This window comes from Mauremys mutica, chromosome 1, assembly GCF_020497125.1.
Source record: "Mauremys mutica isolate MM-2020 ecotype Southern chromosome 1, ASM2049712v1, whole genome shotgun sequence".
NCBI lineage: Eukaryota > Metazoa > Chordata > Testudines > Geoemydidae > Mauremys > Mauremys mutica.
Genome location: NC_059072.1, coordinates 109137360 through 109165286, shown reverse-complemented (window position 1 = coordinate 109165286; position 27927 = coordinate 109137360). Strand labels below are relative to the sequence as shown.

Genomic DNA, 27927 nt, shown 5'->3' with positions numbered 1-27927 from the left:
ACTGCGAGCCGGCTGCCCGATCTGCAGCCGGTTCTGTTCCAGACCGCGCCAAGAAAACATCTGTACGCGCTCGTGCTCCACACGCTTCACTACCTCACCCTCACGTCCCGCCCCGATACGAAATGGCGGGACCTCCTGCCACCTCTCGAGGGTGAGGAGCCCCGGTGGGCCAGCCTGTATTCTGCCCTAGTCCCGAGGCCCGCCGGGGATGTCAGTTGGCGGCTCCTTCACGGGGCTGTGAGCACGGGCGTGTACTTGGCGCGGTTTACCCCTGTCCCCAACACCTGCCCCTTTTGCGGCGTGAAGGAGACCCTGGCACATGTTTATTTAGAGTGCGCCCGGTTGCAGCCCCTGTTCCGGCTCCTCTTGGTTCTCCTCTTGCGTTTTTGGTTGCACTTTTCCCCTCACCTGTTCATCTATGCACTCCCTATCCGTGGCCCCACGAAGTCGCGGGATCTCCTTGTCAACCTCCTCTTGGCCCTGGCCAAACTAGCCATCTACAAAACCAGGGAGAGGAGGTTGGCTGACGGGATTTCCTGTGACTGTGGGGCCTATTTCCGTTCCTCTGTCCGCTCCCGCGTCCGGGCAGAGTTCCTCTGGGCGGCGTCCACTGGCTCCCTTGACGCCTTCGAGGAGCAGTGGGCGTTGTCCGGGGTTCTCTGCTCGGTGTCCCCATCAGGTTCCCTTTATTTGGCCCTCTGACCTCACTCCCAGTCCTGTTTTATCATTTGTTGTCCCCCGTAATTAGTTGGTGTCCCAGACCTGTGGATCCTCCCCTTAGGCTGGGGGGAGTCCTTTAGCGGTGGGCGGGCTTTGCCAGCCCACTTCCTGGATGCCAAATAGGACCAGACTCCTGTACCCCACTGGCCTGGGTCTGTCACAATATACAAAATGAAAGCATGTATAGCCCAACTGCAGATTAGACGACCGAACAAAGACAACAGTTACTTACCTATACCGTAACTGTTTTTCTTCAAGATGGGGTGCAGACATGTATTCCACTCATGTGTGCGCACATACAGTGCGCCAAAGCCAGAAAAATTTGTTCAGCATTATCCATCGGGGCGCACTTACACCCTCTGACCCAAATATACCCTCCCATGGCTCTGCAAGAATGGCACCACTCTGACCCTACTCAGTTCCTTTGCCCCAGATTCCAATGCTGGAGACCCTGAAGCTGAGCAGAAGGAAGGTGGGTTGTGGCATACATGTCTGCACCCACATCTTGAAGAACAGTTACAATACAGGTAAATAACTATATTTTCTTTGCTGGTGAGTCACCTGAATCCATGGTTGCAGACATGGATTCAGGTGACCCACAAGCAATTCCAGTAGGTGGCAGAGCTCTGAGTTTACTTCAACAGTGACCACAGCACTGCCTTCTCAAAGTTTGCATCTGACAGAGATGCTGTGGTAATAGCAGAACATTTGGCAAAAGTATGCACAGAAGACCACGTAGCCCTCATATGTGTAATATCACCGAGAACCACACCAAGAAACATCATAGAGAACCACAATTGATATCACTTAGGCTCTTGTCAAATGAGTGTATAATGTCCATGGGGGCACAGTCTGAGTTACTCCATAAGCTGTGGTAATACAGGAAGTTATCCACCTGGAAACTGTGGAGACAAGCTGACCTTTCATCCAATCCTCACAGGAGATGAAAAAAAGTCAAGGTGATGAACAAAATGGCTTAGCCCTTTCCAGAAAGAACACCAAGCACTGCCTCAACATCTAACACATGCAGACGTGGCTCATCTGCATTTGAGTGTGGCTTAGGAAAAAATATATAGAAATAAATAACCTGGTTAAGGTGAGACTATGAAACCACCATGGAGGTTCTGCCCTTAATGGCTTGTAACTCGCTGACTCTGCTATAGATACAAGAAAGGCTGTCTTTTGAGAGAGGAGACACAACAAGCAGGTTGTTGTAAGCTCAAATGAAAGATGGGTGAGGGTGACCAGCACAGTATTAAGGTCCCACAAAGAGACCATTTCCTTCACAGGTAGAAGCAGGTAGAAAATACCTTTTAGAAATCTTGCTACTATGGAGTTTGGGTAAACTACTTTCCTTGGATCAGAGGATGGAATGATGAGATCGCTGCCAAGTGAATCCTCAAAGACCCAAGGACTTCAAATGTAACAAATAATCCCAAATGTCCTGAACACGAGCTGACAGACTGAATTCCCTTAGATACTGACCAAACTAAAAAAAACCAAAACTCCATTTAGCCAAATACACAGACTGTTTTCTACCTTTAAGCAGGATTTTATGAACTCTTTCCAAACGTTGCTCTTCCTCTTCATCTAGCCATGTACCATCCACACTGTGAGGTGTAGATTGCTTAGGATGAGCAACATGGCCATGGTGCTGAGTCAGCAGGCCGGGAAGGAGAGGAAGAGATTTGGGAGGTTGGACAGATTGAGAAGGTTGGAGAATTAAAATGGTTTTGGCCAAGCTGGCACAATAAGTATCAGTTTTGCATGGTAACCTGTGAGATGAGGATAACCTGTGAGATGAGAGGGATGGCCTGTGTAAATCCCAAAGACTGTAAAGTAGCTTGGGAATCCTTAAAATAAAGTTGCCAGTTTTCTCAGAAAACAAAAACTAACCAAATGCTAAGTCCTCTTTGGTCTGGTGAACTTCAGGAGCTACGCTGAAGTCCTGTAGCCATCAAGGCCTCATCACAGCTTCAACCATATGTCTGGATGAAACATCTGCCACATCCAGTGCTGACTGTAAAGACATCTTGGCCACCAAACAGGCCTCTGCAATAAATGCCTTAAACTCTTCCCTGGAGGATTCTGGTAATTTATCTATAAGTTTGGACATAGCATCCCAATTTACAGTCACATTTAGACAATAATGCTTGCAGGTTGGCAATGTGCATTTGTAATGAGGACGTTGAATACACTTTTATCCTCACCCAATCTAACGTTTAGACTCCGATTAGAAGTAGATTTATACCTTCTCTGTCGTCCTCTGATTTGTCACAGTCACAACCAGGGAATTTGCAGGTGGATGGGAAATATTCAAACTCTTCCATGGCGACATAATATCTAGTCAGTAAGCTTAGCTATGGGTGTTCTAGACACTGGGGTATTCCAGAAATTTGGCAGGATCCAATATTGCTTAATTTAGAGGAAGAGCCACTTCCCTAGGAGCTAAGGATTGAACATCCACTAACTAATGGGTGTTCTCTTGAACACAGTCTGAATATCCAGTGGAGATGCCATTTATCTCAGGATGACTTTAAATCCTATCATGTCCTCTGGTACCAGAGATATGAGGATTCAGGCATGATAGCATTGTCTGGTGAAGAGGAAGAAAAGGGAAATGGAATCACTGTAATCTCTTGTGCAGGGATTCTCAAACTGGGGGTCAGTACCCTTCAGGGGGTCGTGAGGTTATTACATGGGGTGGGGTCGCGATACGTCAGCCTCCACCCCAAACCCTGCTTTGCCTCTAGCATTTATAATGGTGTTACATAATTTTAAAAAGTGTTTTTAATTTATAAGGGGGGGGGGGTGTTGCACTCAGAGGCTTGCTGTGTGAAAGGGGTCACCAGTACAAAAGTTTGAGAACCACTGCTCTTGTGGCAATGCATTTGACTGTACCAAGGGTTCAACTCCACCAAGTCAGGGACAGCTCCTCAGCCCATGGATAAAGCACAGTTGGCCCATGTGGAGAAACCACCAGAGGAACAGGTGATCTAGCCTTGGACTGAGAGGACAATTGGGACCTCAAACGAGGAACCTCCCAGGAATTCCCAGGAGGCCACTGTGAATGTGGCATTGGTGGCCAGTAGGAAGTATGCCAGGAAGCCAATTGTGGGAGCAGTACTGATCACGGTACCGATAGTGACCCCCCAGAAGATCTTGATCTTGGATAGCGGTATCATGAAGGAAAAGGAGAGGAAGAGGCTTCAGCACTTAATCTTGAAGACCCTTCCACATAGTCTGGCAGTACTGTAGGAGCCATTTCAGGTGCGACCAATAAATGGCCCACATCATCTGCAGTCCAACACAACAGCCTCATTGGCACCAATGGTGGTACAGTCAAAAGCACTTTGAGTGCTGGTAAAGGCATCACACTTGGTACTGAACCAGACAGTAGGTACTGAAAGTGAAGCAGGTATGCGACCTGCAGATGTACACTGTTCTGGAACTGTCATCAGTACTGAAGATTAGCATCTGTGTCAGGAGTCCCCTAGCTACTATACAGGAAGCAGATTATAATTCAGGACCCTGGATATGAGGAGGTGCTGACAGTAAGTCAGCCAGCAATCCAGGAAATGCAGAGGACACCGAAGATGAAGGCACTAAAGTCAAATGTTCTTAAGTGGTGAGTCAGGAACAGACAGGCATAGCAAGTCTGCTGCTGCCTGACACATCGGTGGTGTGGAGTGTGTCTGTGTGGACACCACCGTCAGTGCCGGTCTCAGCAGATGCCCCCAGAGTGGTACCGGTGTCAATGGTACAGTCTAGTTGATCAGCCATTGGCACTGGAGAGTGGGTTGAAGGACCAGCTTTATCCACATCCCAAAAGACTTGGTGTCAGTCTGCATGCTTCCTAGACGAGGAGGATAAACGTCTCTGAATGCTGGAGCTGCCCTGGTTCATTGTCCTTAGGGTGCCAGAGGAAGGAGAACAATCACTCTTTTTGCTGGGTGAATAATCCAACTCTGGATATGGAGCTCCTATCCCTTCTAGCTCAGGCACTCTCTGGAGGGCCTGATGATCTGTGGCGGTCCTCCGAGCTGAAGTGAGACTCCTGGCTTTCTCCATAAAGGTACTGCCTTCAAACACAAGTCCCTTGCCACCTGTGTTCTCTTCTCAAATAACTTACTGGTACAGCAGTCTTAAGTAGGGTGCCCTTCACCAAGGCACAATGAACTTCGGGTGTATGTGTGTGGGGTCACTAGTAGGGACAGAAACACCACATGATGGACAATGTTTAGAACCCAGAGAAGGCATCATCCTGGGCTAAAACTCTACTAAATATACTAAGCTAAATTAAATCCTAAAGGTACTACTCAACTTAACTATTTACAGGAAAAAAACCAAACACTGCGACAAAGAACGTGGGGTGAGACACCACACTGAATGCTCCAAATCAAGCTGTGGACGGGGAAAAGGACCTGGTTTTGGGAGGTGCCAACTCTCAGCCATGGACGGGACTACAATGGCCAGAAGGCATGAGACTCCCCGATGGGAACTCCTAAGCAAGGTCTCTGGTTTCGGTACACTGGGCACATGCACAATGGAGTGGTATGCACATCTGCAGCCATTTGAAGAACTCATTTTCTTGAAAGCTATACTTCTGTATTCTTGTCCAAGTATTCTGACATTTAATGGCTTTTTAAAACCAATTGTTCATACTTACATTACAAAGATTTACCTAAAATAAAACTGCCATTCAAGCTTTTGGGAATAAAAATGGAAATTTATATACAGCTGTGCTGGACAGACATAAGCTGATCAATTTGGCTATTAGAGGCAATAGTGATAAGCACTTTAAAAATATTCAGTCTGTCCTGTCTCAGCAGACTAATAAAATCTCATACTTTCAAGCCTCCCCGTGTATTTCTAATCAGATTCAGTTGTAGTTTTTGAAACCTAGAGAATTTCAATTTGAAATTCCCCATCTGTAAAGCCTAAATCAAGTCACCTGTCTGCATCATAGTTCAGCACACCCAAAAAAGACAAAACCCTAGAGATCTCTGTGTCCATCAGGCAGGGATTTCAGATTTAGAAAATCAGAAACTTTGAAACTTGTTGCTTACTTGTATGTGTGTCCTGTGATTTCACTTCTCACCATGACGCAATCTACCAGCCACTTGGCTAATAATCCTGAGTTGTCATGACCAATCTGAACAGTTGTTAGCTTTCCTAAATTCTGGCACTGCAAATGAAAACAAAAACCCAAAACACAGATTTAATTCAGTTTTATAGAAAGATGGCCCACAACAGTTTAGTTCATTATTTTGTTTAATTTCATTTGCTTTATGAAGCATGGATTCTTAATTAAGCAAATGCAGCTAAAAACAGCATAATTGATGTTTCTTTGTTCTTATTTTAATCAGTTAGGACCTCACAAATTTATAGCTCATTAATAGATGTATATTCTTTGCAGTGAGAGCTTATGATACATAATTATGAGTCATGTTAACCAGTGTTTTTAGCTAAATAGGCAAGAAAGCTGTTTTTATTTATGAAATTTGTTTCCAATATGTTTAGCTTCTCAAAAATATCTTGTAATTTTGAATAAGGAATCATTCTGTGGCAGGAAACTAGTCATTATTATCAATTATTATTAAATGTCAATGTGCTCAGTCCTTCATAAGACAATGTACCCTCCCTGAGAAGTTTATGACCACTAAAGACAGACAAGTAGAAAACATTGCAAAGTCCAGAGCAATGTTATTTAATATTTACATAACAGTGATGACCAGAGGCTCCAATGAAGACCGGGCACCATTTTGTTAGATGCTATACAACATATAAAGGGCAGTCCTTCTCCAAAAGGTGTTACAATCTAAGGTCCCAATCCTGCAAACATTTATACATGAGAGCATCTTTACACCCACAAGTAATCCCATTGAACTCAATGGGACTACTCACATGAAGTGTTTTTCGGAACAGTGCTTTAGATGTCAACATAGAGACTTCCCCGGTTAAATACATTATTCACCCAAATGTCTTATAGCTAATGTGGACAAGCATTTGTCAGCATTGCAGAAGAGGTGGGGTCTTTACAAGGGATCTGAGTGATGAGGGATAAAAGGTCTGACATACTGGGAGATCATTGTGTTTACGGAGGGATGATCTGTGTCTTTCATTCCAGAGTATCTTTGCCGACACAAGACGAAGTACTACACCACCATTCATTCCTGTCCAGTGCCTGTTCCTTCATTAAGCCTAGTCTGGTCATGTCCCCACGTAGGATCTCTCAGGCTTTGTCTACACTACAGGGAAAATTCGATCTAAGCTACGCAATTTATGTGAATAGCGTAACTCAAATTGATGTAGTTTAGATCTACTTACCACAGGGTCCACACTACGCGCTGTCGACGGGAGACGTGCTCCCGTAAACTCCCTCTACTCTTCTTGATCTGGTGGAGTACAGGAGTTGGCAGGAGAGGGATCTGCAGTTGATTTAGCAGGTCTTCACTAGACCTGCTAAATCGACCGCCAATGCATCGTTTGCTGCTCATCAATCCCTCTGTAAGTACACAAGCCTTCAGTATCTAGTCAGTAGTTGGCCTCTAGGTCAGACTGACCTTGACTGTGGTTGCATTATTTTCTTTGGCATCCTATCATTTGTCTGTCTTTTGCAGTGTCCCTACCATCATAAATCTTGTTGCTGGAGTCAATCCAGCACCCTCATTTCACATTCTACTCTCTTTTTAATATAATTGGTCTTAAAATTATTCCACTTCACACCTTCAATCTTCCATTTCCACTGTCTCCAGCCTTCTGATGTTTGTTTCATACAACGCAGCTGCTTCCAGAACATAGAGTAATAATGTTAGTAGGCTGGTATGATAAATTTTCATTTTGGTAGCAAATGCAATGTTTTTATCAGTCCATAACTGTCAATTGATTGATGAAATCAAGATATTATGTCTGATGCTATGAAGTTATGCGGAGTACGTTTCTATGGGTATGTCTGCACTGTACCAGGAGATGTAATTTCCAGCTCGGGGAAATGTACACACACTGGTTTTGAGTGAGTCAGCATACTACAAACAGCAGTGTAGCAGCAGTGGCATGGGCTAGCTGCCTGAGTATATACCTAGGATATCAGAAGGGATTGTACTTGGGCGGTTAGCCCAAGCTGCCACTTGTGCCAGAGCTACCTGAACTGCAACTCCTCCAGCTGCAGTGTAGAAGTACCTTAAGGTGGCTGTGGAATGCACTGCTTGCTGACATGGGTTGCAGCACATCTTACCAGACCAGGAACAAAGAAGAGTCATTAACTGTAATGACTGTGCTCTAGATTTAATGGGCATGCGAGCTGGGAGAAGCTGCTTTCTCCAGCTTGTCTTCAAGAAAGGGGAAGTGGAGAGTGTGGAAAATCCCCAAACAAAGAACAAAGGGACAGAGCAAGGATTTAAAAAGGACTCTCAGAAGGCAAAAGGGGGAAGGCTTTTGGAGGGACAGGAAGCTTTGGCAGGAGTGTGGAAGAGATGGGCAGGCTCTCTTAGCAGGGGGGTTGGTTTAACTGTGGCCTAACCACGGTCAGGGAAAGCCAGCTGGGCTGGAAAGACTCATGAACTCCAGGGGAAGGATTCTAGACACCCCAGATGACTCTGCCCAAGCCCAAAAGAACTCTCCAGAGTGGCGAGGAACCAGAGGCAGAGAAATATATACAGGGGTATATTATTTTGTATAGATGTGTGTTTCTTGTTATTAAATGAAGAACATTGGTGTTTTAGAATTCTGTGCAGTGTGTGTGTGTGTGGTGGCTTTCACTGTCGTGTACCCCTGAAGAGGTAAACTGTAAACTAGCAGACCTTTCCTTTGGGGGAGATTCTGGAGAACATACAAGAGCTGCTGTTAGGCTTGGGGAGATGGCACTAGTTTCAGGACCTAGGAAACTGGACTGTGGAGTCCCCACTGCCAAGAGCAATGTCAGACACAAGGTGGACGACTGAAGTGCATGCCTAGAAGCCCCCTGCCATGCACATTGCCTAAACTTTGCCCTGCCCCCGCTGTGGGATTCAGTATTTTGATCCTCCACAACAGTCTTTTGAGTATCCAGCACGGGGAGCTTAAATAGATCTGGGGCAGCAGGGAGATAAGCTCGAAGATGGAAGAGGGGGGTAAGAGTGGCATAGTGAGGCTGTTGTCACCAGCAGAGCAAAGGGAAGGCAGGGAACAGTAAGAAATGTGACGAGGGATGTGGGTTGAGGTGAGTTGTACAGAGCTGTTCAGATGAGGACAAGAAGTATAAATTAGACGTGGTTGGTAAGCAAAAGCCAGTGAAAAAAGTTCTGACAGGAGAGTGACATGTTCTGTCCATCAGTGAGGACAGTAACTTTACAAGCACTAGTTTTCTGCTTTTCATTTAAAATCTACAGTGACCTTGGACACTCAGATGCTATTTAAAGAGTTGTGCTCTGAATACACAGAAAAAAACTAGCAAAATAAAGGTTCTGGTAGTAGTGCTCAATACTGACTACTGAAAAAAGAAGAGAGCGCGCTCACCTCAAATGTCATTTCTAGAAGATTTTTAGGAATCTGCATTACTCCTGTATCTCCTAGTTCTCCTGAAACACAAATCCATGGGTTTGATGTGGTGATTGCATTGCTTAGTTTTTTGATCGGGATTATCACAGTCCTGTATGGAATCACTAAAATGAGAAAAAACAAACCAGAATTAAAACAACTGCATTTTAAAAAACATAGTTTACACAATATAGTATAATTAGGACTTTTCTCTTGTGCTGTATCTCAGTAGCATTACAAGTAAAAATCGTTCTCAATACCTAAGGTAAATGAGACAATTCTAAAAGTATCCAGCATGCAGTATTTGCACCAACTATGAAAACAGATATTCTGATCATAAAAGAAAGAGGTCATGAAACCATTTCAAGTCTAGACAGCTCAGTTATAGACAGAAAAAGAATAATTATGTTAAAATAAAGCTGATCTGCAAAGCAGCTTTTGGGTGGTTTCAACGCAGGCACCAATTATTACTTGTCTGTAAGAGCAGCCTCAAGTACCAGTTCCTTAAGTCTCTGCCACTGCAAACAAAATGATCTCATAGATCTGCACATTGAGAAGAGACCAGGAGCATTTTGCCCTTCAAATCTAAACAATGTCCTTTAGGTTTTTTTGCTGTTCTCTTGCAACATTTGGAGTTAATATACTCGAATGAAGACCTGCCAACATTTTTCAGTGGGTATATGAGCCAAACATGATGCATAACCCAGTAAGTCAGAAACTATGAAAATGGACCCCAGTATAAAACTGAGATAGTGTCCCACATTTAAAGTCAGAGAATGAGATGGGGGAGGCATTCCCTTACTTGTGATAAACAATATATGAGATTGATCTGAATAACCACCAGGTGTTGCTGTTGTACCACAATGAAAACTAGGAGCATTCACCTTGCAATAAAACCAGTTCAAAGCGATAAAGAACTTCAGAAAATGCCTGCTTCATCCCATCTCCATTTTAAAAGTGGAACATTATAATTCAAGTACATCATTATACCCCTATGTATCAGAATACTGGCAAAGCTGTTAATATGGGGTTGTCAGACTGAAAACACAGATTTGAAGCTTTCATCCTCTAGCTGAGTGGAAATATTATGAAGCAGACTCTCAGTGGACACTCTTCTCTCAGCCCCACTTAAAATCTAAGGGAATCTCAGTACAGCTTGATGCTTAATGCATAGTTGAGTGAGAAAAACAGGGCTGGCCACTCGTCCCATCTTGCACTGGACAGAGTGGAATCACACTCGTTTGTACTGCAAGAGTTGCTTTCCTGATGTTTTGCAAACCTGCCATTTCCTTTGATTAAGGAAATCATCCCTTTTTACTGGTGCATGCATCATCTCAATACCATACACACAATGCCACAAATTCACTCTTGCGTCCCAGCGGAGTAAGTTGCCAACACTGATGGCCCAGAAAACAAGATACAGTAAAAACCTCCATGAACACTGCATTCTTTTGCAATCACTCATTGCCTTAATGAAAGTTTAAGAAGAGGAAAAGGTAAAAGATGAGCCCAAACTTTGATGACTAGGTAAAGACTCACTTTACTTCACCGCCTAAAGAAATAAGGATGTGAAAATAAAGAGACCAAGGTCAACACAGCAACCTAATGGTAGCACTCCCCACTGTTAGGGAGGGGAAAACAAGTTCATGTCGAGGTTTTGGTCCACTGTCACTCCTTGAGTATATAGGAGAGGAGGAGGAAGAAGAGGGGAAACAAGCCTTTCAGTTGTGTGGGGAGGGATAAGGAAAGAGAAGGTGAAGCTACTGGTCCAACAGGTGGCCAAAAGGGACAATTCCATTGGGCCCCCAAAGCAGACATGCTCTACAAAATGGCTTCCACCACACAGAGGGATCTTGCACATAAAAAGCATGCAAGGTCACATTATGCAGAGGATGCCATTTTGATTCTGTACATGGCCTGCAGAGGTGCTGCACAACTGCACATGTCAATGAAAATGCTGAAACAGCTTGGTGGGTTAAAAGTCCATGTGGCTGACAGGTGTGAACTCACCTTTCAGTTAACAGAACTATAAACGTAAGCCCATAGGCGCTGACTCCATGGGTACTCCAGCAGATACTGCCGATCAGCTGTTTGGTGACTGGGGGAGGCACTTGGGGGAGGACAGAAAGCAGTGAGTGGCAGGTGGGCAGGGCCTCAGGGGACAGGTTGGAGCGAGGGTAGGAAGAGGCGGAGTGAGGGCAGGGCCTTGGGGGAGGGGGAAGAGGTGAGGTGAGGGCAGGGACTCAGGGAAGGGGTGGAGATGAGGTGGGGTTTCAGGGAGGGGACAGGGTGGTGGCTGAGCACCCCCAGGGAAAAATAAAACTCAGCGCCTATGCTTAAGCCCCACCGAAGACAAAGGTGTGTGTGAGAACCCACCCAGGAGTTTTTGGGCTGAGTATCGCTTTGTGTAGGTGTGTTCGAGCGAGTGAGAAAGAACACACAGAAACCAAGGCAACAGACAAAAATCAAAGGGAGAAGCAGAGGAAAACTGGCAAGAAAAGTCAAGCAGGAGCCTTTAAGCACAGTGTGACCCTGCAAAAAGCTAGAGAGAACTTTCGGGTCTGGCGTTGGCTACAGAGGCTTGGAGGCTGTAAGCTAAGAAACCCTTCCTTCTGTTCTTGTCTCCTTCTTCATTCAGAGACATGTGACTTCAAACACTCCTCGTAAACAACCAAAACTGCATGGAAGAAATACCTGATTATCCCCAATTTCTACTCTCAAATGGAACATCCCCAAAGCCCCAAACTTCAATTAGCTGCTTGGGTCAAAAGGGGCAACAATACATAGTGTACACAAAAAGGACACGAAGTGCCTCATCCTTCAAAGTGTGCTCTTAACAGGCCCCAAGGAGTCCTATCTGTTTCTCAGAGGCTACAAGGATGCTGTACATATAGTGGAGAAATATGGGGGAGCGTTGAGATGTGGAGGACTTCTCTGGATTAAAAAAAAGGATGAAGGGCTACATAATTCTGAGATATAGAAATTGTACTAGGACACTTAAATGCTAGAATATTATCTGAATGCTACTCTCCTCCACTATCCAATTTGGTTATCCAAAGCACTCACACGCGATCTTACACTTAGCTGGTTACCCAAAGCAACACCCAGAGGTGCTGATCTCAGTAGCCATGACTGCAGGCTTCTTGGTAAGAGCCCAGATACACTGATCATGCAGCCATGTGTTGTCTCAGGATCATTCCTCTGTCACCACGACAGTGACTATTTTTCATTTAAGACAAAGTTTGAGTCTCCAACTCACTGATTGTGGTGAAGACACTTGTGAAGCAGAAGTAATCCACAGCATTGAGTGAAAGAAGGTGGTAGAGGAACTGCTCTCGTTCTTCTTCACAGCGTAAGAAAGCATAACGCTTATAAAGTTTCCTGTGAGAAACAAAAATATTACTGTCTCTTTAAAAAGAGACACTAAACCAATATTAAAAGGTCTGTGAACCCTCAGAACACGAAACTAAGGGCTAACCTACCTATATATAAAGTATTTTGGGCCAGATCTGCCACTGGCGTAATCTGGCAGAAATCCATTGAAGTCAGTGCAGCTATGCTGATTTATACCAGCAAAAGCTCTAACCGTAAGTATTTAATATCAGTAAATAAACTCCTATACAAAGTCAGATACAGTAACTCCTCACTTAACGTTGTAGTTAAGTTCCTGAAAAATGTGACTTAAAGTGAAACGATGTTAAGCAAATCCAGTTTCCCCATAAGAATTAATGTAATGAGGGGGTTAGGTTCCAGGGCAACTTTTTTCACGCGCACGCACACACAAAGTTTTAAACAAACAATTTAATACTAGTACACAGTGATGATGATTGTGAAACTTGGTTGAGGTGGAGGAGTCAGAGGGTGGGATATTTCCCTTACTGCTAAATGATGAACTAGCAATTGGCTGAGCCCTCAAGGGTTAACTCTCTCACTCTACAAGGCAGCAGGAATGGAGGGAGATAGCTGCATTTCCCTTATGTACACTGCCTTGTTAATTAGATCAGCTTGCTGAGACCACAGCCCTGGTGTGTCCCCCCTGCTCTATGGAAGATGGTGTAAGCAGGGTGCAGGAGCAGGGGGGAGGGGGACACCCTGACATTAGCCCCCCTCTTCCTCTCCTCCTCCCTCCCCCCTGCACAGCAAGTAGGAGGCTCGGGGAGCAGCTCCAAGGCAGAGGGCAGGAGCAGCACATGGCAGTCGGGGGAAGGACAGCTGAACTGCTGATTGCTAGCCTGCTGGGGGGCTGCAGCACTGGGAACTTAGGGGAGTGGGGAACGGATAGGGGGGCTGCCAGTCCACCCTGGTTCCAAGCCCCTACCAGCTAGCTGCAAGGGGCTGCTCTTTTTGCAAGCAGTAGACAAAGCAGGCAGCTGCCAAATGACATTAGAAGGGAGCATTACACAATGTTAAATGAGCACGTTCCCTAACTGATCAGCAACGAAACAACGTTAACCGGGACGACTAAGTGAGGAGTTACTGTTCTCCCAATGGTGATGTGCACCAATTCCCATTTTTATACATATTTTATATACGCTGTATGAAGGGTTAATAAGGGGGGGAGGCAGAGGGGATTCCACCCCCTTTGCAGCTGACACCCAGAGCTCTTCCCTTCCTATTTCAAACTAGTTCAACCACTGACTAAGTTGACATGTGTGTGAAGTCTGACATGTCAGTATTTGTAAATGCATTGGGGTAATTTGTTTCCAACCAAGACCAAATGGGTTAATGTGAGCTGAGGTCTTAGCTAAGTCTGCTAAGATCAATGGACATGAACTAATTCGATTAAAAGGTACAGCCACCCCATCTGAGCCTCTCATCCTTCAGGCTTTCCTCAGACCTTCCCTTTTGTGGAGTGGGGAGTGTGTGATGTCCTAACCTTCCCACTGTGTCCTCTGATTGGGCTTCTCTGCTGACGGTCTGCAAGTGGTGCTGGGTGGCTCCCCTTCAATCTTCTAGTTTTAGGAGGCATGTGGTCCTCAGTAATCCAAAAACTGACAGGGTCTTCATAGAGGGTGTCAAGTAATAGCCTGTCCCAGACTCAGGTAGGAAATGCCCTCTCTCTGATTGGTACTAGCTAGCTCCAGTCCCAGACCAGCTGCAGAGGCAGATAGCTTTTCATAAAGCTTGGTTCACAGGGCAACCTTAGAACCCTAATCAGGATACTGTGATAATGAAGCTTTAAGAACAATAAGTAACCCTTACTTAGCGAGTGCTTGGTTAGAGAGAAGCTGCTTTAGGTGCTGAGACAAAAGCTTCTTTTCAAGAGACAACCTTATCCATGCTCGAGCTCGACCCACATCAGTCTTTATCTCACTCATGTTCTGAATATGCCTGAAACAGGGAAAAAAGAAAAATAAATAAAATCACAAAATCCTGCCCATTTAAAATGGCAGCATCAAATATGTTGCAGAACTTGAATTTAATTTGAAAATATCCCTGGAAATTAAAAACTGCTTGCAAGATACACAAAAACACATTTCCCACACCCCGCCCCCCAAATTAGAGAAGTCTTACCAGAACTAAGTAATACAGAATTCACACAGCTGTCAGCAAATATTAAAAAAACCTGTTTTTAAAACTATCTTTGAAAGCTAGCATAGAGACAGGGCCAAACTTTGTTAAGAAAAGTTTTTAAATAGTTTTAAAACCTATTAGAAAGTCTATAATACAGTTTTGCAAAGCCATTTAGAATTGCATTGGCCCTATCTGCATTGACCAGAGGAATGCAGTTAGCACCTTGCTGGGGGGGGGGGGGGAATAATTAAAAAAAATGGTTTGAACATTGTTCTGGCTACCACTAATCTATAGCATAGAGACTAAGGTAATAATACACTTCAAAAAAGAAATACAGTCACATTGGGAAACCCAGTGATGCAATAGCAGCTCCCTTGATAGCGTTAACAAATACAGTATGTTTTGGAAGCTTGCATCTGCACTCCTAAACTATGATATAGTCCAAAAGCAGGTCTAGAGGAACAGTGGTTAAAATGTCAGTTGCCACTGACATGCCCATTGTAGCCATCACTGGCGGTGGCAATGATGGGAATTTAAGAAAGAGGCCTACAGTAGACAAAGCCAACAGAGACCTGACGTGTTCCAGGAGCACTGAACACATGAGTCAGACCTACCTACGCTGTTAGACCTATCTGTGCTAACCTTGTCAGGAGACTGTGTTATAACGGAGTCCTCCAACAAAAATAGTTTTCACCAGTGCAGTTGGTATCTAAAATGCTAGTTTTCCCCCCAGATATTTACACTAATACCCCTTCACACTTCCAGAGAAGTGTAAAAAGGGCCTTGCGTAAATGACAGTCAAGCCCAGTAGGTTTTCCACATGTCTGTTTGTAAGAAAGCAGAGCTATTCTGAACAGTTTTTTAAAAAAAACTTCCCATGTTCCAACTTGGAAAGAATACAAGCAGCTTTAGAACAGAAAAAGACTGGCATGGCAGATTGTAGCCTTTTTTTAAAAAAATAATTAAAAGGAAAAATGAATAATGGTTTTCAGTGCATGGAAAAAGTGGCTGCAAACTTGTTAATTTTCACTCAGTTTGCATGTTAAGCGCACAGGCAATTCAAAATGCTCCATCCCTTTGTGTAAGTCTCTAAGCTTCATCCAGCACAACTGAAGTGAGCTTTGAAGGCCCCATGTGCTCTACAGAATGTCTCAAGTTATGAAATTTGACATTTACTCCAAAAAACTGTTTGATGAAGTTGTGCTGCAACTTCATCAAACAGCTGCAACTGCTGCTTATTATGCTAACTAGGATAGTTTCATTATTACCTGGTATTCTGCCCCTGCAGTCCCCTCACCCCCCAAATTAGGGTTGTAAGCGCTTCAGGGAAGGGACTGTGTTATGTTTGTATACTGTCTAGCATAATAGGGCTGGGGCTTGTAGGTGCTGCCACAATACAAGCAAAAAATAATGTGACTGCAAAACCCAATACGCTGAAACCTTTTAAAAATATTTTTTTAAAGAAAATTTCCCAACATCATGTTATGAAATGTGAACAGGTCTAAAGAGGGACAAGATTAAGGGCCTGTCTAAACAGAGAAGGCTGTAGAGGCTGCTTAGTGAAAATGCAACCTACACCAAGGGAACGGCTTCTCTCATCGGCATAGGTACTCCCTCTCCCCAAAGAGGTGGTAGCTATGTCGACTGGAGAAACCCTCCTGTCAACATAGCACTGTCTACAGCAGGAGTTAGGTTGGTATAACTGCATCACTTACGGGTGAAGATTTTCTACCCCGGGGCAATGCATTTATACCAGCATAAATTACTAGCATAGACCAAGTCTAAATGTACTACGTTTTTACAGTCTGATTCATTATAACTCCCCACCTGTCTGCAAAAGTAGACTATGTTACATATACTGTCTTGTCCTTTTATTATCACATTCATGGCTTCCCTCTTTCAACACTGACTTGTATCAGTTGAATCCTGTTCTGGAACTAGTAACCTCTGTGTAAAGCAAACCCCTTGCTTGGATCAGACTGACAGCTATCAGTTAGGACTTCCCACACAAATAACTGGGCATGTAATCAGAAGTCCTTGAGAAATAGGATGCACACATTACTCCTCCACAGCATGTTGAGGTGCACACTGCTGTTATTTAAGTTCTTTGAGATGAGAAGATCAAAGCACAGAATCTTTCCCCTTCAGTGCTCACTTTAAATTGCCTCTAATATGAAACACTAAATAGAATATACTCTTTTCCTAAGAGAAAATTCAAATAGATATGTACCTAAACCTTAATTTATTCTCCTTGTGTACATCATGGTACAGAACCAGACATCTGCTCAGGGATTTGCATAGATTGCACACTTGAAAAACATACAGCCTACCCAAAATATAAAAAGGCTCAGTAATCAATATCGGTGTTAACAAAGGCAAACTGTAATAAGTAAAACAGAACATTCATGGGACTTTGCTGCCAATTTATTTCATTTGCACCTGTGGAATCTGTAGCTCTTATGATTTATTACAATCAGTTAAAAACAGGGGGTATATGTACAGCATTGCCCAGCATAAATACTTATTCCCATTATTGTCAGAAGAACACTGAACAGAAGATTTACTGTGGAGATATTGGTAATGGCTTCTAACCTATCCAATAACATTTCAGAAACAAAAGCTACCCTTTTACACTCATTTTGGTTTACTATAAATCAACTGGTGGTAGTGGTACAGCCTATACCCCCCAACCTCAGATGGGGTCTTCTAGTGGGCTAGGTGCTGTACACAGTGAGAGATGCCTTCCCCTGAAGAGCTTACAGTCTAAGCAGACAAAAGAAAGGGTGGGAAGGGATAGAGGGGCGAACAGAGGTGAAGAGACTTGCCCAAGATATCACAGCAGGGCAGCGGCAGAGCTGGGAAAGAGACCACAGTTCCTGACTCTCAATCCAGCAGCCTATCATTTAGAGACCACCCCTACCACATACTTAGACCATTCTCTATATACACCTCTACCCCGATATAACGCAGCCTGATATAACACGGTAAAGCAGCGCTCCGTGGGGCCGGGGCTGTGCACTCCAGTGGATCAAAGCAAGTTCGATATAATGCCGTTTCACCTATAACGCGGTAAGATTTTTTGCCTCCCGAGGACAGCATTATAGCGAGGTAGAGGTGTATCAGGCACAAATAGTGTACAGTTTTTTCATAAAGCAAAATACATTTTAAAATTGCTTTTTGCTTTTGTCTCCATATTCTGTTTAAAGCACAACTTTGAGCCAGGGAGGCAGTGGGCACAATATTGGACATGTGCAATGACCATCACTTTGTTCAAAGTGACAGAAAGCAAGGCTGAATCATTGGAAGGTGTTTACATAACCGTATAACTATCAAAGCAGGCAATACTTAAGGCATTGCTTAGATTTATTTCCCATTAGTAGACTTAGGCTAGGTCTACACTACAGACCTCTATCGGTATGACTACATTGCACAGTGGTGTGAAAAATCCACACCGGAGCGATGGGAGTTATACCAACCAACCCCACTGTGTAGACAGAGCGATGTCGATGGCAGAGCTTCTCCTGTTGACATAGCTACTGCCTCTTGGGGAGTTGGATTAACTGTGTCGACGGGAGAATCTCTCCCATCAGCATAGCAGTGTCTTCATGGAAGTGCAATGCTGTATGTGAAGACAAACCCTTAGTGCCACATGACATTCAGTAGCACTTCATCGAAAGGATAGATAATTGTTGTCAGCATAAACCTGTGTGTGTAGTTAAGCCATTAATCACATCTTCACACCTCCCTTATGGTGGGAGGAAAGCATGCTGGAGGGTTATGTACGTTGGATTAAATTTATCATCCAGACTTTAGCATGTGGTATGACCAGGTATGTTTGTGTATATTCATGGGTGTACAGAAGTTGAAGAGGGCATTTTGCTTCAATTATTTTTCCCATGGAGTAGGAAGTGATTACGATTCAAGCAGCATAGCTAGGACATGCTTTCATTAGTCAACTCTGCCACCATTTGGAAAACACAAATCATGCACGCAGTGTTAACCAGGCTGCCTCCTATGCCTGAAATAACCTGCCTAGTCTTGTACAACATGCAAACTTCCATTTCAAGTCTCTTGTACTTCAACCCATTCTAATAGTCATTGACTCTTTCCATGTTTGCCAACTTAACAGAGCTAAACTTAGATAAACATATGTCAGCATCCATAGTGTGACAGACATTAACATGACATGTTGATACAAAAACAAGTAACCTCATTACTTTATAGTGTGTAGGTCTGCCTCCTGTTCAGTGTTCCCACTCTTTTATCCGTCATCTTATTTCTATGTGGCATATCAAGTTTTCTAACTTGGAGCATAAGCCCCTCTACACAGGCACCATCTTTTTTCCCTTTTGCTTGTAAAGCACCATACCCGCCAAATGTACTGTAAATATTCCCTGCCCTCTAACATTAGTAGTGAAACACGAGAGACAAGGTGGGTGAGGTAATAACAGAAGTTGGTCCAATAAAAGACATTACCTCACTCACCTTGTCTCTAATATCCCGGGACTGATGTGGCTACACCACCACCGCATACAAGTAGTGAAACAAGTTAACCATGTACTGTAGGTAAGATGAACCTATGTACTGTAGGTTTGACTGAACTACATGATCTCATCACTGGAAAGTATTCTCAATAGTCACCTGGTAATTCATGTTGCTACTACCCATTTTTGCCAGATAAATGCAGTTAGCTAATACCCGACTACGTCTTGCTTTTATATGGACAGGGAAACACTCTGCAAGACACTTCAGTTTTCTTCTTCTATCTGTAAATTGGTGGCAGCCCTCCAGGAAAGCCATCATCATGTCATCTTTTTATCCTCTTTGCTATTGTACTTTTCTGACACCAACACTCTCACTGAAGTCAGCTAAAACATCAAAAGGTTGGTTTGAACTGGCAGTAAGTCAGAACAGTCCCTGACACCTCAAATGAAAACATTCCCTTATGAGGAACTGCCTGGCACAGTCACCTCAGCCTCCAAGCTTTCTTGTCCCCTACAGGCTTTCAAACTTTACTACATGAGTGAGACCCACAGGAGTACAGCAAGACAGTAAATTAAGTCAATCGCTCAGTTTTTAAGTATCTTTGTATTATATCATCTCCACTTCAATTTCTAAGTTCCTTAAGTTTCCTTCCTTCCTCCTTCCCCCCCCCTCAAAAAAAGTATGGATATTCATGACAAAGCGCTGCCAATAAATCTCTATACAGACCAGGAAAGCCTCCTTTTATTGTCAGTAGCTGAACCGCTTTAGAAAAAAAAGGACTACAATATATACCAGGCTGTGGGTTGTTTAGAGTTACCTCTTGACTGGTTTTCTACTGGAGCTATTACAAAATGGACCTCACCACATTACAACTGATGAACATGATGCAGTCAGTTGCTTGACAGTTGTCCCATGAGGTCAGTTTATACCACTGGCCAAACAAGAGTGGCATGGATTTAAAGTCCTTTGAGTAACATAAAAGATACGTGGTAGCCACTGCTGGGCTTATTTTCTGGACTTGCTGATTGGTTGATGATTTAAAAGAGCAACTGACCTGCCAAAGATCAGTCAATGAGCATGCCTTCCAGAAGAAAAGGGACAGTTTTAAGACCAATAGTCCAACAACTAAATTGATGACCTTTTACTACTTTCTTCTAAGCAATGAATTGGAAAAGTGGTAATCCACCAGAAGCAGAAAGTAGGATTCCAATAGAAATTAACAGCCCAGCACCATCCTGAGATCCCTTTCAAAAAAATGTACAAGCAGCAACCGAGTCCTCAGGGCAACATATGATCTACCTTTGTTAGAAAGAACCCTTTCTTTGTAATCTTGGTTATTCATACATTTGGTCAGAACTATCCCCTGTTAAAAAGTGATGAAATCCTTGATTACTAGGGACATAAAATTTACTTTGACTCTTGATCTCTCCAGAGAAAAATTAAACAATTAATCCACTGAGCAATTAAAAGTCACCAACATATGCAGCAACACAAAAGTCTCCAAAAAAAACGCAGAGCAGCTAAACAGGTTTAGTTTAAAAAAAAAAATTAAAAACAAACAAAAACCCTGCATGTGCTTTGTCAATTATACAAACACAGTTATTTAGTTTCCATCCTTGTCCCACTGACAGATGTCCACATCACAACCCCCGCCCCCACAAATGGTAGTAACTAGCAACTTCGTTGATAGTGTCTTCAGAGAAGCCAAAGACTGAATGAGCCATGGAGACAACACTACCCTCTAGGGTGACCAGATGTCCCAATTTTATAGGGACAGTACCGATATTTGGGGCTTTGTGTTATATAGGCGTCTATTACCCCCCACCCCATCCCGATTTTTCATACTTGCTGTCTGGTCACCCCACTATCGTCGCATCTGCAGAGGGGATCTCTCTGGATCTGAAGCTACTGTTGAAGTGTTCACGGTTAACGCCCAACATGTACACAAACACAGGGGATGTAAATTCTTCATCTGTGAAAGAGCCCTGGAGACTGAAGCCCTTTATTCACAGAACAGGTACAGTGTAGACAGCAAGCACGGAAGCTGCTACGCTGTACCTCCACATGGGCTATGTCAGTGCGCCTGAACTCTGGTCTGGAGGGAGCCCATCCACATTTGAGATGGTAGAAGTCTCTGTGGCTCATTCAGTCATTGGCCTTTCTGAACACAAAAACATTAACAAGGCTGCTAGTTAGTAGTATTAATGGCATTATTCATGATGTGAATATTTGTTCATAGGGGGGAGGACAGACTAACTGACATTAGACAACAACAACTTTTGGTCACTACCAGCCTGAACTGAAACTGAACTAGTGACCTCGCAGTAAAAAGTTTTAAATCTCATTCCTGATCCCAGAGTCATCCAAGCCCCCAAATTACTTAACATGGCGTAAGCTCTTCTGGGCCGCCAGTATATAAAACACAAAAACAACAGAAGTAGTAATTTTCTATGAGCTGATTAATTTTGTAAAAAACAAATAAATTATCTTAAATGTTACACTTTGCATCTCAAAAAATACAGTAGATGTTGTTATATAGCTTACTGATGAATCCACATGTCAGGAATAATATTTCACTGAGAGCAATCATTAAAATTTGTGCTTGCTCGATATATGTTTTCAAGGTCCTATTACCATTTGAATAGCAATTTTTGATGCAATATCCATTTAGAAACCAATATAGTTCAGCCATTGTTGGCAGATTTTTACATCCATCTAGATTCTAATTTTTCTGTTTTGCCTTTGCAAACTTAAGTTTTCCTGTTTCAACAAATAAAATATCGTACCAGGTATTTCAGCAGTTCTACTTAAAATTAAAATATTTTTTGCTACCTAAAAGTATCATATCAGCAATAACAATTTCCAACATTTGGTGTACACATTTTCTTTCCATGACTTTTTAGCTGAAGTAAATCAAAGCAGCATGCAAAACTAAAGGTTTTATAAAACGTATTAAGAGGTAAACCACATGGATTTGAGTATGTGGTCCTTACACAGGAGAAAAATGATGAATTCTGCTCAACCTGAATAAATCCAAAGCATTTGTGTTAATGTGAATCTCTGTGTAATGATCCTTATTAAAGCCATAATAAATGCTTTAAGAGTAAAATACTGTACCTCATATCATGAATAAGTGAGACTCTCAGTGTAGGTAATGTAATTCCTGTGTCAGACTTCCTTCTTTCCAGGCCCAGGGCAACTGTATAGAAAAAAAATACATAAAATTAAAAGAATAAAAAAATTACAGTAGTTTGTAGTACATTCATCTACACATCTGTAGAAGAAATCATACAACACTGAGAACTGCAACAGTTATATGCAGTTTCAGGAATACTTGCAGGCAAAGTGTTCTTCAGTTTGTCTGCTTCCACATTAATACATAATCTAGACCCCGTTTTCCTTTAGCTAATTCAGGGCTAAACTTGGAGACTTCAGATGATTCATCAAATGCATCCTTTTTTGCATATGAAATACATATATGTAAATCTGTTCCATAAGGACCTGACACTTGATAAAACTATTTTTACTGAAATCTCTAACAACTGAAACCCACTTGATAAATTTAGAGGAAGTAAAACTAGCATATTAGATATTAAGAATGTCAAGCATTTCTGCACTCTAGTATTATGTAATGGCAAAGTCAGATTAACTTTTGCACTCTGGAATTCATGCATGCCAGTCAGATTGCTTAGTGGCTGTCCATTAGTCAGACAGTGGCATGCAGTGACATTTTTAGTAAGACATGCAACAACTACTTAGATTACAGAGTTAAACTTCCCACCCTGATGAAGAGTTTGTGCCGCTAGCTCTGATCTATCATGGACAACTCAGTTCTATACTTGCATGCCTTTTTTCAGTCTTTCATGCAGAAATGCACTAAGTTAATTCACCTTAAGAACTCAACAAATGTGTCCATATAGCTATAATCGAATAGATCTTAGCCGCATGCGTGATGAAATTTTAGTAGATATATGGTACGAGAATGCAAACCTCAAAGAGCTATGCTAATCATCTATGGCACACTTAAGTTAATCATCTGCCAGAAATGTTCAAAGGCATAATGTCTCATTAATAATTATTGAATCACTGAGTCATGCAAAAGAGATGTTTTCCTCTTCACTTGCATAAGGGGGGCTTGCCATTATGTATTCAATTCTACACTTACATACCTTTTAGTGACATTCCACAAAATGGTGTCCTCCATGCAGCATGATCTCACACATAGTGTGTGCAACGTCACACTGTGCAGAGGATGCTATTTTGTTCTACAAAATGATATCCCCCGTGCAAGTTCTAGGGCCAAATGGAATCATCTCAGGGGCCAGCAGTTGGACCACGTTTAATTCTGGGACTTGCAATGCAAGATGACATGTCCCTGGTCATAGATGCTTATTACAAAGCTGTCATGACTCAAAAGACCAGTTTATCCATAGATATATACTTGGGGTCTGATCCTGTGAGATTGAGTTCTCAAATCCTACTATTGGGATTTCAGCAAGAACTTTGAATGGGGGCATCGAGAAAGTATTGAATCCTTGCCAAAACACTCCCCTTGATTAGCCAATTGCTGAGAGAGAGGGAAGAATCATACACACTCATTGCAGTCATAGTAGCATATTTACACCAAATGAATTTTGTGAAATACCTTATGCCTGTCCAAAACACAATCCTGAATTAATTCCTGATATATAAACATTGCTATCAGCATAAACTGGAAATACCCAGGGATATCTGCTACATTCAAAACACAAAATCGGAGGAAACTCAGGAAGACCATCTAATTCAGCTAAAAGTCTTACAGAAACAATGCTGAGCAACAGCTGCAGTTCAGCGGAGTTCAATGCCATACCAAAAGAATCATGTATTACATATCAGTGAGGTAGTTTAATGCCTTTAGAATGCCAAACCAAAGAGAATTCCCACTAGGCAAGAACTGAGAGCCTGGGCCAATGAGCGAGGATCAGTTCTACGTAACTACTGAATGTAGTGTTCGCTTCACTCCCTCCCAGCCTGAGATTGCTTGTATAGGCCACATGCCATGGAATTCCAACCTTGCTGTTCGAAGAATAATGATCTAGATTAATAGGCACGAATACCAAATTTATAAAAAATAATTCCATTAGACACGAGAGGCCAGATTAATGTTTCTGTTTATATGCCCTCATATACCTAGATCTCAAAGGGATTTTTGTGCATCACTTCTTTCTGAGAATAATTTACATTTCTGGAAATAGTCTACAAAATCTGTCTCCTATCAGTTAAAAGCTCATACACTTGGTATGTTCTTGGCTAATAAGTTCCATCACAGTCTGATGATCCTAGAAGAGCGAAGTCTGTCCTTTGCTTATCCTGAATATACTCAATCTTCAAGTTAGGACGGGTAACCAGCACGTTATTGATGCAAAGAAAGCATTGTGAATGTTTGCACTGAAGTTTCAACAGCTTTAATGGATTTGTAAAAAAAAAAAAAGATTTAAGACTTCTAAATATTTTATAGAAGATAAACAGATGTACAAATTTTTATTATTTGAGCAATGCTATAAGACAGACCATTTTCACGGATGGAAGAATATTTGCCGCCTCAAGTTGAGCCTCATGTCTCCAAGAAATCCAACTGGATGTAACTGAAGTCTGGCGCACTATAATATAGTCTAGTATTTACAAAATGCCCCTTATCATTCTCAGGAATGGTCTAGGTACACTTGGTCCTGCCTCAGAGGAAGGGGTTGGACTTGACCTCTTGAGGTGCCTTTCAGCCCTACATTTCTGTGAACCACTTCAGAAAAACATATGGACTTTTCATACCTTACTTGGTGCTTAGTCAGAGTTGAAATGGAACAGACTAAGCAAAATGACATATCTCATGATTTTCCAGAAGATGGAAACAGTTATGGCATCATTTGAGGCAAATAAGCCATCTGTTTAGTCCAGAGATCAAATATTTGAAAGAACTCAAATTACAAGTGTGATGTCCGTATCACTGACACACTGAAAATACAAAATAAAATCCACCACAAAGTGCTGCGGCCTTAGGGCAACCAGAACCAAGATTGCTTACTGTTGAGTTTGAGAGACTGTATACGGAGAGCAAACTCCTGAATACTCACCCGGGGACTCTGCCATATGTTCTTGCTTCTCTTCTCTTTCCTGGTATTGAAGCAAATGGGACCACAAAGCAGATTTCCCCTGAAAATAGAACATGTAGGAGAAGTTTAAAATAAATAAGAAAGGAGCCAAATTAAAACACTAGATATTGGATTAGAGCCTGGTGGTATAGTGAATCCAGGAAGTCACTTTCGGTTCTTGCTTCAATTTTTTGCTCCTGAGCAATGAAACCAAGAAAACAGGAAAGGACCCCCCCTCACAGAACAAGTAATTTCCTGTGATCATGAAACTCTCTCTATCCACTGTTTTTATCCTCAGTGTTTCCTCCCCAGTCCTTCACTCCGCTTGAGGATGGAAAAAGCTATTTTGTTATTACAATTTGTGGAAAGGCTTCTCTTGAAAGCCTCACAAAAATTTTAGGAAATGAATAGGTGTGCCTGAAGTGTTTAGATACACTCAGGTCTATTGAGAAATTATATAGCCGAGAAGTAGTTTAAAGGGATGGATTACAGAAAATACTTTTAATATGTGCTAAATGGTACTGTCTACAGGTGCTTTTTCCTGACCAACTTTCAAGTTACCAACCTGTTTGACTTGTAGACCATGGCTCCAGATCCTTTCCAACAGGTCACAAAGACTAGCAATCAATGTATTTTCTTCCAGACCTGTTATGTTGGCCTCTCCATGTCCCAGCTCTACTGCTTCACGGCCCATCTTCTCTACCAACATACGTTTAGTCTGCAAGACAGCAAGATTTAAAGAGTACGTCATCCAGCAAGCTGTGAAATCTACAGATTAGTAAACTTGAATCTGGCCATTTAATCAATTCTGATTACAAAATGACTATAGTCAAAAGAATATTAATTTTAGGTAAGTTTCTATATAATGTATAACATAAGGAATTTGATACTACATAAACTATGACTGATGAAATTATACTCCGACGTCAACAAACTGTTTCTTCAGCTACGCAGGAGGGCTTTTCTATTGTTCACGGAAGAGGTGCTTTATAATAGAAACAAGGACTTCATGGGTCGCATTCACAATGGTCACTATACTCTGTGGACTGCTCCTTTTTGGTAGAGGCTCACAAAACCCTGTCAGTGTGTGAACATTTTAATAGAGTTTATATGAACACCTTCTGTACAGTTCACGATCATGCAAACTACCTCTTCTCTCCCATTCCCGATCCCATAAAATCTCTACACCATGCCTGGAAATGCAATGCATTTCTTTTGATGCCATTTAGCAGCTGGACATACCAAGAAAGAGGAGCATCTGCTCAGTAACTATCTCTGGCCTACCAGCAGAGCTGGGGTTAAGTTATGAGGGACCTAAGGCTAATGGGAGGGAAGGGCCAAAGTATAAACAACAGATTTCAAAATAAGATTATGAAGTCAAACGTTTATCTACATACGTATTTACATATTTATGTAAAATAAGTTTATTCTACTCTCACTACACTCAATTCTTCAAACAGATACTTCTGAGTAAGAGGTAGCATGAGGGATGCTACGCTGTTCTTCTCTTAGGTCTCCTTCCTCCTAGGTAGCGGAGTGCTCATCTGTACGAGGACGAACACTGCATCATTCCCCATCTGCTCACCTCTTTCAACCTTGTGCTTCTACCCTCAGCTCTCCACATGGCAAAGGGCAAAGCCAAGCCCTGCAAGTGTTTCCCCAAGCTATAGCCTCTACACCACATACCCTATCTGACTTTGACTGCAGTCTGGGAAGCAGCCAGTAGAGGAAGTAATAGTGGGAAAATTACATTGGGTGGCATTGTATTTTAGGCTATCTTGCTCTGAAAGCTGCCTCCCAGTGTTGCAGTTGCTGAGGACAAGGAATTACTGTTTTCATATTGAACCCAAATATTATTTGTGGGATGAATCACCAGAGATTAACTACACAAACTGGGTTTCACCACATCAGGCTATTCTGTCTTCAAGCTCTTCCACAATTAGAATCAGAATAGAATCATAGGACTGGAAGGGACCTCAAGAGGTCATCTAGTCCGATCCCCTGCACTCATGGCAGGACTAAGTATTATCTCATGGCTTGACAAAGCCCTGGCTGGGATGATTTGGTTGGTATTAGTCCTGCTTTGAGCAGGGGATTGGACTAGATGACCTCCTGAGGTCTCTGAAATCTTCCAACCCTGATATTCTATGATCTATTCTAGAATGTGTGATGAGCAGCTCTGACATGAGCTTTTTAAAGCATGAGTTCAGTGTGCACCAGCCCCCTACGGTTTGCATTTGTTTGTGTTAAACTGTCCATAAGAAAAAGATAACAGCTAGAAGTGACAGATCTTTAGATGGTTGCCCAGTCATAATATTTAGCTTTTCAAAATCACTGAACAAACTTAATCTAAAGCCTTTCAGCTTTTGAATGACTAGAAGTTGACAAAACAGAGCTATTCCTTGTTGTGTTCTCTGCCCCCTGAACAAAAAGACTTAATTGAAAAGCCCATCTTAAAAGAACCATTAAGGATCTTTCAAAAGAACAGTCCAACCAAGGCTGCTGTAGTGAGACCTTTGTTACATCAGGTCTGGTGTTTGTTTAGGGCTGGTGTAGAATGAAGGGA

General features: G+C 42.5%; 1 protein-coding gene across 3 annotated transcripts in view; it reads right to left on the bottom strand.

Moving 5' to 3' along the window:
* The window catches only part of DENND5B (DENN domain containing 5B), a 181022-nt gene that overhangs the window by 18088 nt on the left and 135007 nt on the right, over positions 1-27927 (bottom strand). For all 3 annotated transcript variants that reach the window (XM_044990556.1, XM_044990563.1, XM_044990566.1), the window contains 7 exons: positions 25927-26079; positions 25344-25422; positions 22354-22435; positions 14440-14568; positions 12497-12618; positions 9217-9362; positions 5790-5908 (listed from right to left, as the gene is read on the bottom strand). In XM_044990556.1, the coding sequence (XP_044846491.1) occupies positions 5790-5908; positions 9217-9362; positions 12497-12618; positions 14440-14568; positions 22354-22435; positions 25344-25422; positions 25927-26079 (830 nt within the window). The remainder of the gene's footprint in view (positions 1-5789; positions 5909-9216; positions 9363-12496; positions 12619-14439; positions 14569-22353; positions 22436-25343; positions 25423-25926; positions 26080-27927) is intronic.